Source organism: Opisthorchis viverrini (assembly GCF_000715545.1).
Source record: "Opisthorchis viverrini unplaced genomic scaffold opera_v5_164, whole genome shotgun sequence".
NCBI lineage: Eukaryota > Metazoa > Platyhelminthes > Trematoda > Opisthorchiida > Opisthorchiidae > Opisthorchis > Opisthorchis viverrini.
The window spans coordinates 794,392-808,318 of record NW_008751819.1 but is presented as its reverse complement, the minus strand read 5'-3'; the positions used below and the strand labels follow the sequence as shown (position 1 = coordinate 808,318).

The 13,927-nt window shown below is 48.7% G+C and overlaps 1 protein-coding gene across 1 annotated transcript in view; it reads right to left on the bottom strand.

Moving 5' to 3' along the window:
• T265_07235 (hypothetical protein) overlaps positions 1–13,927 on the bottom strand; it is a gene marked incomplete at both ends in the record, with an annotated part of 64,365 nt that overhangs the window by 36,850 nt on the left and 13,588 nt on the right. The window contains 4 exons of the mRNA XM_009172700.1: positions 6,101–6,391; positions 6,436–6,502; positions 11,075–13,280; positions 13,331–13,810. Coding sequence (XP_009170964.1) covers positions 6,101–6,391; positions 6,436–6,502; positions 11,075–13,280; positions 13,331–13,810 — 3,044 coding nt within the window. The remainder of the gene's footprint in view (positions 1–6,100; positions 6,392–6,435; positions 6,503–11,074; positions 13,281–13,330; positions 13,811–13,927) is intronic.

The window sequence follows — 13,927 nt, the reverse complement described above, 5'->3', positions numbered from 1 at the left end:
AAGGGTACAAGTGAAACAACGGAGCAGTACTGTTCTTTAAGTTTTCAGCAGGGGGCAGTAAGATGTGCAACGCGATAATTGGCACAAAGAAGCGTCTAATAGTCCTTTGTTCTAGAAGGGGCGTGGACAACCGTCGGAGAAAGGTTATTCCATTCAGGTACTACCCGAAATGGGAAATTTTTTTGCTCAGCGAAAGTGTGCGCATGAAAATCTCCATAGCATGCCACCGCTCTGTGTGGGGCTGCAGAACGGTAAAAAAAAACCTGTTGGCCACACCATTGTTCAAACAGGGCAAAAGTAAGCAGTAAGTCTCCTCGGAGTTGACGATTCTCCAGGAGAAATGGTCAAGCACCACGAGACTCGTTTCATATTCCACGGATTCACGGCCGAGGGGGCAATTTTTTCTAGCAGCTCTTTGGACACGCGCAATGAGGGCTACGTCCAGCGTGCGTCCTGAGCGGCAGCTTGGTCAGCGTATTCAGGGGACGGCCTGACGTGGGTCCGATAGAGTATTTAGAAGCCTTTGCGAGTAATGCTAAGAAAGTGCACCGAATTATCCGCCGAACGGCAAATGCCCGTTGGGCCTATTTCTCATGTACATTGAGGGCATATCTGAGGACGGCCAGCCACCTAAAATTTTGGCACTTATCCTCACGATGTCTTCTGATCTTTGTTCACCATGCATCAAAAAGGCATTCGCTGAGTCTCCTCTAAATGACATATGGGCGCACTTTTTGTCGTTCAGAGGAAGGTGTCCGTCCAACGACCGCTTCTTTGTGGCGTCTACGTCCATTTGAAGGGCACTGGCATTAGAACTCCAGTATTTCAAGTCACCCGCAAAGAGTAGAATGGACTTGCAAGAACATCTGGAAGGTCTTTGATGCATATCGGAAAGCGCAGTGGTCCCAAAACGCAGCCTGCGGGAACTTCAATGGAGATCGGCGCTAAAGAAGAGTAGGTCGAGCCCATTCCCACTCGGAATGATCTGTCTGATGGGAACGCTCTGATCAAGTGAAGGATATTCCCTTGAATCCCGTAAGAATCGAGTCTGTGGAGCGGCTGGACGTGTGGGACCCTATCAAATTCTTTTGAGAAGTCAAAAAATATGGCATCCGATATGAGTCCCTCGCTCTTGGCCCGGGTTGAGCATGTTTTTGACGCGAGAACGTTTGGGTAGGACTCCGTGCTGAGCTGGATATATCAGGTTGTTGGTAGTAAGGTGATCTCAGATAGCTTGCTTCAGAATGCATTCCATCACTTTGCAAGGCACGCTAGTGAAGCCTATAGGCCTGAAGCTGCCATGTGATAGTCGGTCACCAGTTTTGTAGATTGGTGTGACAATCGCTTCTGTCCAATCCGAGGGAAGCCGCCTTTGTTGAGCAACTGTGGAAACATCAGGTATAAAGGATTTGCCAGTGTAGCCGACGTTTCCATCAGGATCCTCGTATGGACCTTATCGGGCGCCAAAGAGCAGAATGCGTTGATGTTGTGCAAGAGCTGACGAATGTCCTGTACTGTGATGACCAAATCTGTTGGAGGCTTTCCAAATTTACCTACTGACAGGACTGGATGTGACGACGACGCCAGGCCTGAATACAGACATGCACAGTGTGCTCTATAAACACATAGTGGTTGCTATATCCCAGTGGAGCTTTTAATTATTACCTGACCAACGAGGTATCTTTCTTTGGTGATGGCCAAATACGGGAAGGATGATAGTTGGGTGCGCAGTATTTAGTGGGTTCAGCGACATGCTGATTCCAAGCGCACTGTTGAGCGTCATCAATCAGTGCCGCTGAAAAAAATTCACTTGACCCAACGTGTTTAGGCCCCACCCAGGAGGTCTTTGGGGCGCTGAAGTCACCTACCAGTGGGAGACGAGTGAAGTATTAGCTAAAGGACGGTTGCCCGAGAGTTTTTATAGGGAATTGGTCATCTTCAGGTGGACTTTACGGGCTACGGTAGGCCATATGGAGTAGGAGAGAACTGGACCCATGTAGCGGGATTCGGATCCAAAGTGCATCGCAAAAACGTTCAGGAGTGGTATCGGAGAGGACAATCGGGATGGGCGGGATCGTATGTGAGAACAAAGCAACCTCATCATCCCTCACTCGTTTTGAGTCAGCTCTAAAAACAGAGTAGACATCCATCGAGATCTCCGCGCCAGAAACATCTGGTATGAGACAGGTTTCTGTGAGCGCAATTATGGGGGCTGTTCAAGACAAGCTGACTGTTTAATATCGCAAAGTTTGTTCGAAAAACCAGGGTAGTTTGTGGACAAACAGGGAGTTTACCAGACTTAAGAGTTGTACGTCGGGTTTGAGCCCAAGGCTCCAAAGTGGCCTCTGGGGTGATGTCCTCTGCTTCCTGTCTTCGTGGTTTCTGGAGATGCTTTCCGCTTGCAAAGATTTTTCGCCCCGCCAGAGCCCTGTTTGCTCGATCCTTTTAGCTTTGGGGGATGGAATTTTTTCCCCGTGGGCGGAATTTTCGACCGTGGATGCTCATAGCTCTTTCAGCACCGCCTTTTTGGCGCTGAGACTTGCTGTTGATCAGTGAGTTGCGGCAAACTTTCGCCTTCCTGGATTCTTGGGTGTTTTGGCGCGGTTTGATCGGAAAAGCGTCTCTGTCAGGCCCCGAGCGCTGTGTGGCGGCACCAAGAAGTAATGCTTTTGGTAGCGCTTCCAAGAGGCTCGCTTTCGTGGAGGACTGCACCTTGGAGCCAGCCAGCAGTTTTTCTGATTTGCCGAAACTTATGTGGCTTGTTTAGCTGCAACCGCCCTTTTTCGTGGATATCGGATCCGCCCGCGCTCAGTGTGACAAATTGGGTGTACGAGGGATTTTCCGGTTCGTTGTGGCCAGGCTTGTGGCTTCGGATGTCGGGGTTTTCGGCGACGGCTATGTGCACAAGCAAAGAGGCCACTTTTGACGCAGTGGAGCTGGAGATTAGCAGTTTGACATTTTCAGTGGTCGTATGGTTGTCGCAGCCTTCCCCGATGTCGAGGTCAACTCATATGGTTGATTTGTCGGTGGGCTTCACTGCTTGTCTCCGAACATCCGTCCAGCTCAGAAGCTGTGACTTTGGTGAGGAGTTCATCGCCGCATCTTTGTTGTCCGTCACCGAAAGAAGCTCTGATAGCTCTACCTACTTTGAGCACTGTTTCCTCGTTAGGCTTACCTCCTCCAGAGCATCAATGCCTTTGGTAGTCGAGGGTTCTGTGGTGGTTAATAGAAACTGCTGCCCGAAGACGTGTCCGGCTTTGTTGGCATGCTTCCGGGATCACATAGGGCTATGACTACGATCGGTATGGCCGTGGGGTTGGGGCCAACTGAACTGGCTCCAAGCGGAAGCTTGTTTCGCGCCCCTGTTCTAGAGCTGCTGTGGCCCAGGCTGGCGCCTCTGGGGGGCGATCCTCAGATAGGCACTCGATCGTTGGACAAGCTTTTTGAATGCTGAGAGACCGCCCTAAGATCTGTAGGGCAGATGTGGAGGAAAGGGTTACTAGAAGCCCGTGTTTACTTGCTTCCCTTCTGGCGTAACCATCCCACATGAAGCAGTTGATCAAGCTTGATGAAGACACTACTAAGGAGCGACGGTACCAGCTTCGTTGGCGTGATCCTTTCTGAGAATGACCCCCAGATGATCATTCTGCTCCTTCTTGAGCGTCTGCCCACTGGAGACGCCGTGGCGGTCTTTATTGCCACGTCAGAGAGCTGGATGACTTTCCTCGCAGCCATCGGACACGGGATGGATAGCCCGAGGTACCTGTTAGAAGAAGAAAGCTCGCTATTAATTTTTGTCCAGGTCGCTGCGTTCTTTGTGTTGCATCCTCTAGTGCTTTAGAGAGAACCTCCAATTTCACTGGGCCAAAAGCCTTCTGATTTGGCGACGTTTATGTGGGTTGTTTGACTGCGGTCGCTTTTCTTTCGTGTTTGTATGAACTTTCTAGTCGCTCGCGACCAGAGTGGTCAACTAAGTGTACGAAAGATTCCCTGTTTGTTGTCGGACTTGTGCCTTTTATTGTTGAGGTCATGAGCGACGACGGTGTCCACAATCAGAAAGGCTACCGTTGACGGAGTGAAGCTGGAGTCTGACAGTTTCCCATTCTCAGTGGCTGATGGGCTGTTGCAGCATTCCACCACTGCGAGGTCAACGCTAGTAGTTGATTCGTCAGTAGGCTTCGCCGATTCCCTCCTCATATTTGATCCAATCCAGCTAAGAAGCTCTGACTTGGGCGTAGCGTTTGTTGCCACGCCTTTACGGTCTGCTACGGAGAGAAGCGCTGAAAGTCCCACGTACGTCGTACGCTGTGTCCACGCTCGGTAGTGTACTTCCAAGAGCAAAGTGGACCCTGAGGGCCATCGGTTTGGTCATAAATTTGGAGTCTGGAGGGGTTGGCACCTCGGAATGATTGTGTTAAGCTAGTACTAAGTCCCTCTCCCGTCCACCTTTACTCTTTTCTTTACAATAAGGTTTTCAGATAAGTCGTAGTTGTGCGGCAGTTAAGCGTCGGTTTTGAACACTGACGTCACGCCATCGAAGAGGATGAAATTTGGAGTCAAGTAAACTGTGGCCCAGCGGGAGCCCGTTTCGGTCTTCTCTTCTACGACTTCTGTGGCCCAGTTTCCGCATCTCTGGAGGGCGATTTTAAGATGAACGCTTGATCGTTGAGTAAACCCGCATGCTGTCTGCCCGCTCCAGGGTCTTCTGTAGGCGAGCTGGGGAGGAAAATGTAACCACAAGCTCAGTGTTTCACTTGCTTCCCTCTCCGCGTAATCACCTTGCTTAAAGCGGTTCATGTTCAGGTTTTGTCTGGACTCCACTAAGGAGTGATTTTTTTCGAGATCGGCACCTGGATGGTCCGCTTGCTCTCCCCCGTGTGGCTGTTCACTAAATATGCCACAGTGGTCCTGATTGCTGAATCGAAGCGCTGGTTGACCTTTGCATCCAGCGGACCCCTGGTGTGTAGCGCTAAGTACACAATCACGAAGAAGAAGAGAGTTCATCAGCAAATTTTGTCCATACCCCTTATTTTTTGTGTTTGCCCCCTCGAGAGCTTCAGAAAGAAGCGATAGTTTTGTGCCGAGCGTCCAAAAGAAAACGGAAAATTTATCCCGGTCTTTCTAATTCGTTAGCAGGGAGTCGGTTCAATATTTGGTAGCTCTATTTTCAGTTACAAAATGCATAGTAACCTCAAGTTAGAGGCAGATGTCGCGGACAAGCGGGCAAGGGGATTAAGATGAATGGCTTATCTGGTCGCCTGTCACCAAGAGTGCAAGTGTGACATTGCCAACCACGTCGTACATTCGATTGATACAAATTTCGCCCACATCTGTTGTGGCACATCGATTGCTCTAGACAGCAGGCTGTACAGATCCGACTTAGGAATGGAACTGTCTGCATCGTACCAATTGGGTGCTGGCTGACAGAGGTTACGTTGGGGGTGGAAATTTCGACAGTGTCTCATGCTAACCCTGTAAACAGTTCTACCAAAAATTTGCACGAGCGAAAGACGAAAACGATTTCGGACGTACCTCGCGAGGTCACCTCAGCTGATAGTTTGTCGCAGAATCCGACAACTATAGAAGGGCGACGCTATAGCTTTTAGACTGGTGCACCCAGTTGGAAATGCTTGAACTCTGAAGCTACGATTCACCTGGTTGATTTTCTGGGAGAATGTGTAAAACTGAGCTTAGTGTTCGAAATAAAGTAGCACACTATGTAATTTTGAATTGAAATGAATTTAGCGTTAAGAACCATGTCACATTTGAGCGGAAAAATCACAAAACTTTGTGGCATTCCAAAAGAGTACGCCATAGAATTAAGAATAGTCCGTCAAATAACATGATCATCATCGACAGCATGACATCAGTACTCAGCAACGATGCTTCTCTGTCAAGCAACCATGATTTTGAAGCCCTGTTTTGAATTAAAGATGAAAGCGGACAGGGAGGCGACTAAACATTAGCTTACAACTCCCAAACCTAGAGACACTCATTCAGGCCTTCAAGACAGAACATCGGCTATCACTTACATCCTGCAGCGTTTTCGAAAGGATACGATAATGCTCATGTGTGGTCCCCGCACTGGAAGGAGACTCACCAGCAGCACACACGCATTCATTCAGCACCCATACCCCTTTGCAAGGTCGACGGTTGGCCACCACTCTGCTTCTGCTACGTCGAATAGAGCACAAAAACAGCACACTTTCTGGCAAACGACGGCTTGGCATACGCTGCATGTGTCCTAACCAACGCAGCCACTGTTGCTGAACACATTTTTTTATTAAAAGTGCGGGTCGCACAACCGAAAACTCGAGTTCTAATTGCTTTATTACAGAGTTGCAGACACCAACCCCACCAACTATGGTCCGAGACAAAGAGTGTCGAGCCACTTAAGAATTCTTAGTTCCGCTGCCCAATCTGGCCAAATCGTACAGCCAGAAAACAAAACAGTCCGAATTGCAGCCTGATACATACGTCCACTGAGATTAGAGGCATAAAGCTTTAGTGTAGTAGGTGTCTCAAATTAGTAAATGGGACCCAAACCCAGCAGGTTCAGTGCATCGGTTTTATCTGTTGTACAACACTCAAAACCAACACAACTTCCGAAATAAACAAAACGCTCCACGATTTCGACCACATATCTCTGGGGTAATGTTTGATGACAGTATCTCCATGGGCACCCGCTTAAGCTTTCTGGGTGCAGATCGCAAACAAATGGATGGGATGACTTTACAAGGCTCATGAAATTCGACAAAATGCCACATGCTCCCTCGCCCAACTTTAAAAGTTGCATTGGGGTAGCCTGAGGATACTCTGCGGGGCCCATGGCAATAGTCGATGTTAAAGATGTGGCCACTTTCGTCTTTGTCTGGGTTGCACCACACCAGGTCCACTTCATCAGCGAGACAGAAAACTTTTTACATCTTGTTTTCCAGAAGGTTCACACACCAAATATGGAGACCTCATTTATCCCTGAAAACCAGCAATCTAGTCAATTGCATTTTATTGTTTTTGCCATGCACCATTCGTTGCTCGGAGCTGAAGCATTGACTCAGTGACTGGCGAACCATACTAATAAACTGCCTTGCAGTTCACGTAATAAGCTACAGTTTCCATCCAATATCTCGGAAGTTGTTGCTCAAATGATCGTTATCTGCCTGCCTTCACTCTTCACACTGCCACCCCACACATACTGCGCAACGGAGACACTGCAATTGGATACTTTAGCTGAACTAAATAAAAATTACTCGCCCATTTATTGCCCGTAACATACAGGTCCAGCGGCTAGTCTCTTTGCTTGCTACCTCGGTGGTCAGGTACTCAAATTCCCAAGATTATGCCATTGTTACTTCCTTGTAAAGCCACTTCTTGTTTGAGCCTGCTGTTTACTGCGTCAACCTCATAGACTCGATGGCCAGCAACGGCGCAGCTAGGAAGGAAAACTAGGGGGAATTTGCCAGGCGCTTGATGGGAAAACTGAAACACAAGGAAACGAGTATTCACAGATTCACAGATTGATACACAGGAACGAGGCTATTGCCCAAGATTTCCGGGTCGCTTTTGTTCTTGTCGGTCAGTGACTGTCGTTCACATGAAAGGCACAAGTGAAAAAGGGGTCTAGCACTGCTCTTTATGTTCTCAGCGCGGGGCAGTATGCTTGCCAGCGCGAGGATTTGCATAAATATATGTCGAATAGTGTTACAAACTGGGTTCTAGAAGGAGCGTGGACAACCGTCGGAGGAAGGTCATTCCACGCACCTACTACCCGAAATGAGAGAAAAAATTTATCTGATGAATGTGTGTGATAATGATAATGATAATGAGAATGATGTTTATTCCCAACTTGTGGGTGGCATAACGTGTGGCATGATCAAAGTTTTACAGTCAGAATGGAGCATGACAGGGGGATTTGTGGGGATGCGGATTGTCTAAAGAGGACAATGTCATAAACAAAGGTGAATACCCGATGATATAGCAATAAAAGGTTGTTTCCCAAATTGTTGAGAAGAATGGGCACGAGGTTCGACCAAATCAAAGACGGTCACGCGGCATGAACTAAAACTGAAAACCATTGTTGGCCATGAGTGACCTTGGGTAAATGGCCGGATTCACAAGGAGCAAGAGTGGAGATGGAGATGGAATAAGTCAAATTGGTAGCACATGACAAGTTTTGTCTCAAAAATGTAGTTCAATCTTATAGCAAGCACTGTTGTTGCACTGTTGTAGGGATGTCAGGTGCATTCACAAGGGAGTGGAGATGGAGATGGAATAAGTCAAATTGGTAGCACATGACAAGTTTTGTCTCAAAAATGTAGTTCAATCTTATAGCATAGCATGTTGTTGCACTGTTGTAGGGATGTCAGGTGCGGGGGGATAGGTTGGATGGGGGCAGGTTGCTAATACATAGGGCGACCTGAACTCCGTATATGGATTTGAACTTGTGCAACAGATAAGCCGAAATTGCAGCAGAAATGCCAGGCTAGCCAAATGTGAGCGAAGACTCATTGGGTACGGAAGAGCTCATCCCGGAGACGTGGCCGGATGGGAACTGCTCGAAGTTGTGGCTACAGGCTTGATTGAGCGAGGGGTTGCGGTCGAAATTCTGGAGAAAATAGTTGCGGGAGTGCCATCTCACTGGGTATGACAGTGCCATGCCATCATCGCACTGACATGCTTCGGTTTATGGACAACCCCGTAACGGTCGTCAAGGGTCGGAGAAGGGATACGCAGTTCCGTGGTGAGACGGAGATTGACACAGGGAGTCATACAGATGTAGGCTCACGGACAATTTTCCTTTTGTTAGAGGACCGTGTGAGTGTAGACCGAGCACCAGCCAGTTTGAATGAATAACAGTTCTGAGAGGCGTTTGGGCAACTGCGGTCGAGGACTGAAGCTTGGGAAGAGGGGCGAAGAGAAAGAAACAGAATGACTGTCAGCAGTGACAGTGGACAAGTGAAAAGCGGACGGGCAACAGTTTCCGAGATAAGTGGTAAGAATCGTAGCTTAACTGAGGTCTACTAAATCAATCTAACAGGAAAGTAAGATTAAGGATCATCAGTCACCGAGTCAATGCTGTCATCTCCAGAAAACGAATGGTGCATGGCAAAAAAGCCATTAAGTGCTAGCTGTGACTGCTTGTAATCAAGAAATCATAAGTTATTAGCACTTTGCGCATATGATAGCTCTAGATGACAAGAGGGAAGAACATGTGTGCTATGTTTGAGTGATGAAGTGGGCTAGGGTTGGTGTGACCCCACTAAGACGAGAGTGGCAACACCTTGCACGTTGACGTTAGCCGTAAGCCTCACAGGCACTCTCAGGCCACCCCATGCATGAATGTTTTTTTATATATTCTTTTTTTTAGAACAAACGGGAGGACAGCTGTCGTCCGCTTGTATTTCTTGGTGTTGTGGGACAAGTGACAACCGGAACAAGGCCAATCCAGCTACAGACAAACAGCAACGTTGCTCTTTTTTTTTTTTTCTGAATTAGAGGCCAGACTCAGAACCACCGGCGATGGGCGATACACCCGTGCTACTGGAGGGGTGGCGAGTATACGAACGCACCATGGTGCAACGTAACAGGGCGACCCTCCCTGCAGGGCGTACCCGTCCACCACACGAGGTTTTCATCCCTCGTGCATGCTGCCAGATCTGCAAGGTGGAAAACCATCCAAGCAGTCATAAGTGCGGCTTGTGCATTCGTAAATAACTCCAGCTACCAGATATTTTATCCGGTCGGGGGAAAGTCAGGCCAGTAAAACAGCTCAGTCATTTCGAACAAGCGAACAGCAAACAGCCACTGGAAGAGGCAAGTCGCGGGAGCAAATGAATCATCAACTACCTTTTGGGCAATGGGAGTGGAATGGAGATGTTCAGAGTCTGTGTACTAGGGCTAAACGAACACGAAGCATTGGTGTGAACCACTTCGTCAAGTAGAGGTGCACCGGTGCTATGTGTATGTGTGAATGATTGGGCTGTGGGGCCAAACAAGTATTTCGTTCATAGCGCATCTCCAGACCCACCATTTGATATGTGTACGGCGCACGTATTCAGGGGATGCAGAATGGTTCGGAACAGTGTGGAACTGAGGCTTTAGTTTGGCTGAGGTTATTTAAATCCAGCCAAAGCAAAGCACCAGACATTAAATAGAGCTGACAGAGTTACTCAGGGATGGGACCAGGCTTGAAGAACTAGGAATAATTGGGCTGGGTACAAAAGCTGAAGGTCGGAGGAGGGATATGCAACCGGGTCAGTGGAGACAGGCATGAGAGAGATAGAGTGGCGGGTTATAGATAAGAACACTTGGGAGGGTAGTTGTCGCAATTGCGGACTAATGCTAAGGGTTCCAGGTTGGTAAGTGTAAGTTCTAGGACCTAATAACAGGACAGTCAAGGTGAGTGCGCTGATTAGAAAGGCTTAGGGCCTATTTCAAAAAAAGTATCTAGTGTAAGCTGAGGCGCAAAAAGGCGCTCAGCTCCCTCGATAGAAAAGTAAGAATCGATGGCCTTTCGAAAGCCAACGTGAGATGAAATAGTACGGATATGGGAGGGGAGCTTGTTCCACAGTTTAGAATAAAGGCAAAGGAAAAAGTTTTGTCTGAAGACAGTTCGGCACGTCGACAGTGAGAGTAAACATCCTGAATTACGGATATTATAGGGAGTACGGGAAGAAAATTCAGGGCCGCAGTCAGCTATGTAAGCCCGCCGGTAGATTAAGCGATGCAGGAGGCCTAGATTCAACCTGATGCGCCTTAGCCATAATGGATCCAGCCCAAGTGATGAGCAGCGAAGACGATACGGTAGTGTAGATGACACCGGAAACAGGGACTTAGTAAACGAGCGCTGCACATTCTCCACAGCAGTCCGGCATGTTTGTGAATACTGTGAGGCGAATTCAGGGCTGGATTCAAGAATTGGTCTTACAAATTGTTTAAAAATGGCAATTAAACAGGATTTGTTATGGAAGGATCGGCGAATGTAAGCGCAGAGCTTGCGAGCTTTAGCCACTCTGTACCTTACATGTTGGTTGAAGCTAAATGTACAGGAATACCTAAGGCCTAGGTCTCTCACTTCAGGAAGAGTAGGAATGGAGAGACCGTTAAGGGTAAGCGTCCCAGGAGGAATTTGGAATCGATATGACAGGGCTTGGCATTTTGGAACAGCGAAAGAAAGACAGGAGTTGGAAGACCAGAGTGATAAAGAGTTTAAGTCAGACTGAATGTTAGGAAGGGTAGAAGCAGAATCACTGGCCTTAAACGTGTAAGCTATCTTAATGTCATCAGCAAACAGAAAGGGGGATCCATGGGTGATCGAGTCGGTGACGTTATTAACGTACAGTAAGAACAGTAGAGGGCCAAGCACACTACCCTGAATAACTCCACTGGTAATGGGGAGGGCTGAGGAGCAGAGATCCCCGATTTTGGTGGCCTGGGTTCTACCGGTGAGGTAAGAAGCGAACCATCGCAGTAGTGGGCCACCAATCCCCGCAGTTTGTAGTTTATTGAGGAGTGCACCGTGGGGAACTTGGTCGAAGGCCTTGCGAATATCAAGATAGATAAGGATAATACACAGTCCGGTATCGTAGGCGGACGAAATATGATTGAAGAAGTCAACCTGGCATGTGTTAGCTGACCGCCGTGCCATAAACCCATACTGCCGATTGCTAAGGGTTTTGGTGGCGAGCAGGTATTCCATGACAGGAACTTTGATGAGGCGCTCTAGGGTACGAAGTAGTAAGCAGGTATGGTGGATACCACGATAGCTGGCTAGAGCAGTTCGTGGACCTGACTTATAGTGTGGGACAACCGTAGAGTGCTTCCACTGACTAGGGACTGTGCCAGTGATAAGGGAGATATTGAAGAGATTAAGGATGAGGGTGGGGACGTCCGGGCCACCAGCTTTTAAGATAAGTGAAGGGATGCCGTCAGTGCCTGGGAAACTGGAGTCTCTAAGGCGGGCGAGAGACGAAGTTACATCAGACAAAGTAACGGAGAGTGTGCAGAGGTTGGGGCTTGTCTCGTTAGCAGATGTGGCCACTTCATAGCCAGGTGGGGAGCAATATGTAGATAGAGTCAATGGGGAGGGAACATAGCAGCTAGCGAAGTAGGAGTTTAGGGATTCCACAATGTCAGCAGGGTCTGAGAGAGGTTTCCCGTCAGCTGCCACAATATTTGAAACTGCAGATGAATTTGAGAAGCAACGCCGGCGGAAGAGGCGCCCCAGCATCTTAGGCTGTAGGAAATGGGCTACGGCGGTCGACTCCTCATGCTTTTCAAGGGCGAGTTTGGCCGTGGTAATATCAGTCATAAGTTTGTTGATTACAATAAGGAGGGAGAGATCATGGGATTCAAGGAATAGCCTACGATACTTCCTGAGTTTATGGCGTGTAGCGGGTAGCCGTGTGGCTGGATGACGACCAGAAGCACGGGAAGCTCGTGTGGGAGCAACTAGGTATAATGACGATAGTAAGTTGCCGTAAAAGATGTTAGCCACGCTTTGCGTGTCATCAGAGAGAAAGAACTCGTCCCAGGTCCTATGGCGCAATGAGATTGCAAAGGCTTCAAGAATGTCCGGGGAAAGGATGAAAGAGGTTAAGGGAGGAAGAGTAGCTGAAGGTAGAGTACTTGTCCAGCTGCAAGTTACAATACAATGGTCGCTGTCAGGAAACTTCGGACCAACTGCAGCGGTGGGACACAGATAGCCGTTGACGAGGGCAATGTCCAGGGTGTGGGTACCGCGTGTTGGTTGCCTTACAAGCTGGGACCAGCCTTCGACATTAAGTTGGGTAAGCAGGGGCGAAAGGCGCAAAGGGGAGTTTTGTCGAGACCAGGCAATCTCAGGAAGGTTGAGATCCCCAACAATTAGTTTGTTCGGATGAGGTAGAGCTTGAGTGTGAGAAAGAAGCGTAGAGAGACGATTAATCGAGCTAATGGAGTGTGGAGGGGGCATGTACAAACACCCGAGGATGAACGGTGGATTAGCCCGACAGGCAGAAAGCCAAACAGAGTCTGGAGTGTCCGCCAGTAGCGGATCGTCAATGGTGGAGACTTCCATATCAGTTCTGGCGTATATGAGGCAGCCACCTCCACGGCGGTGGGAGCGATCAGAACGGAAGATGGTGTATCCTGGAAGGGGGATCTGAGCATCAGATGTGCTAGAAGAGAGCCACGTCTCTGGGATGCAAATGAAGGTTGGACGAGCTATAGTGGGGATAGCTTGGATGTAGTGCAATTTAGGTAAGAGAGAGCGGGTGTTGATTGGAACCACAGAAAGGTTGCTAGCGGGATCGGGGAGGTGGGTAATGTGGCTAGCAAGAAGTTGACAAACCCAGGGAGGTCAGTATGGAATGAAGAAGAGACAGGGGGATCGGAGGTTTTCGAGTTAGCAGGCGAATTAGAACCAGGTACAGCTACTGGAGAATAAGATGCTGGGGCGTACCGCGATGGGTAACGAGGCAGCGATTGGGTGGCAGGGCAGATAGCGGAGCTCCATGGACAAAGAGTAGCAGGCTGGGTCGGGTAATCGTTTGTAATAATGTAATCTACATAGCCAGGGGGTGGCACCGTGTGTGGCAGCTCAACAGGAACAGCGGGATTTAGGTCAGATAGCGGAGATGGACAAAGAGTAGCAGGCTGGGTCGGGTAATCGTTTGTAATAATGTAATCTACATAGCCAGGGGGTGGCACCGTGTGTGGGTGGTCAACAGGAACAGCGGGATTTAGGTCACGCGGGATGGGAGGGCAGGAGAAGTGTTCAAGAGACAGGGAATGAGAGGGTAGGACAGGGGCATCGAGAGGTCGATTGGATCTGTTTTGTAAAGCCTTCAGCATCGAATCGTAGGGGGCGGAGGAAACGGGTAACCCAAGTGGGCTGATTGGAGGAGATGAAGTAAGAGATTTCTGGCAAGAGATGCAGGCTGCGGAG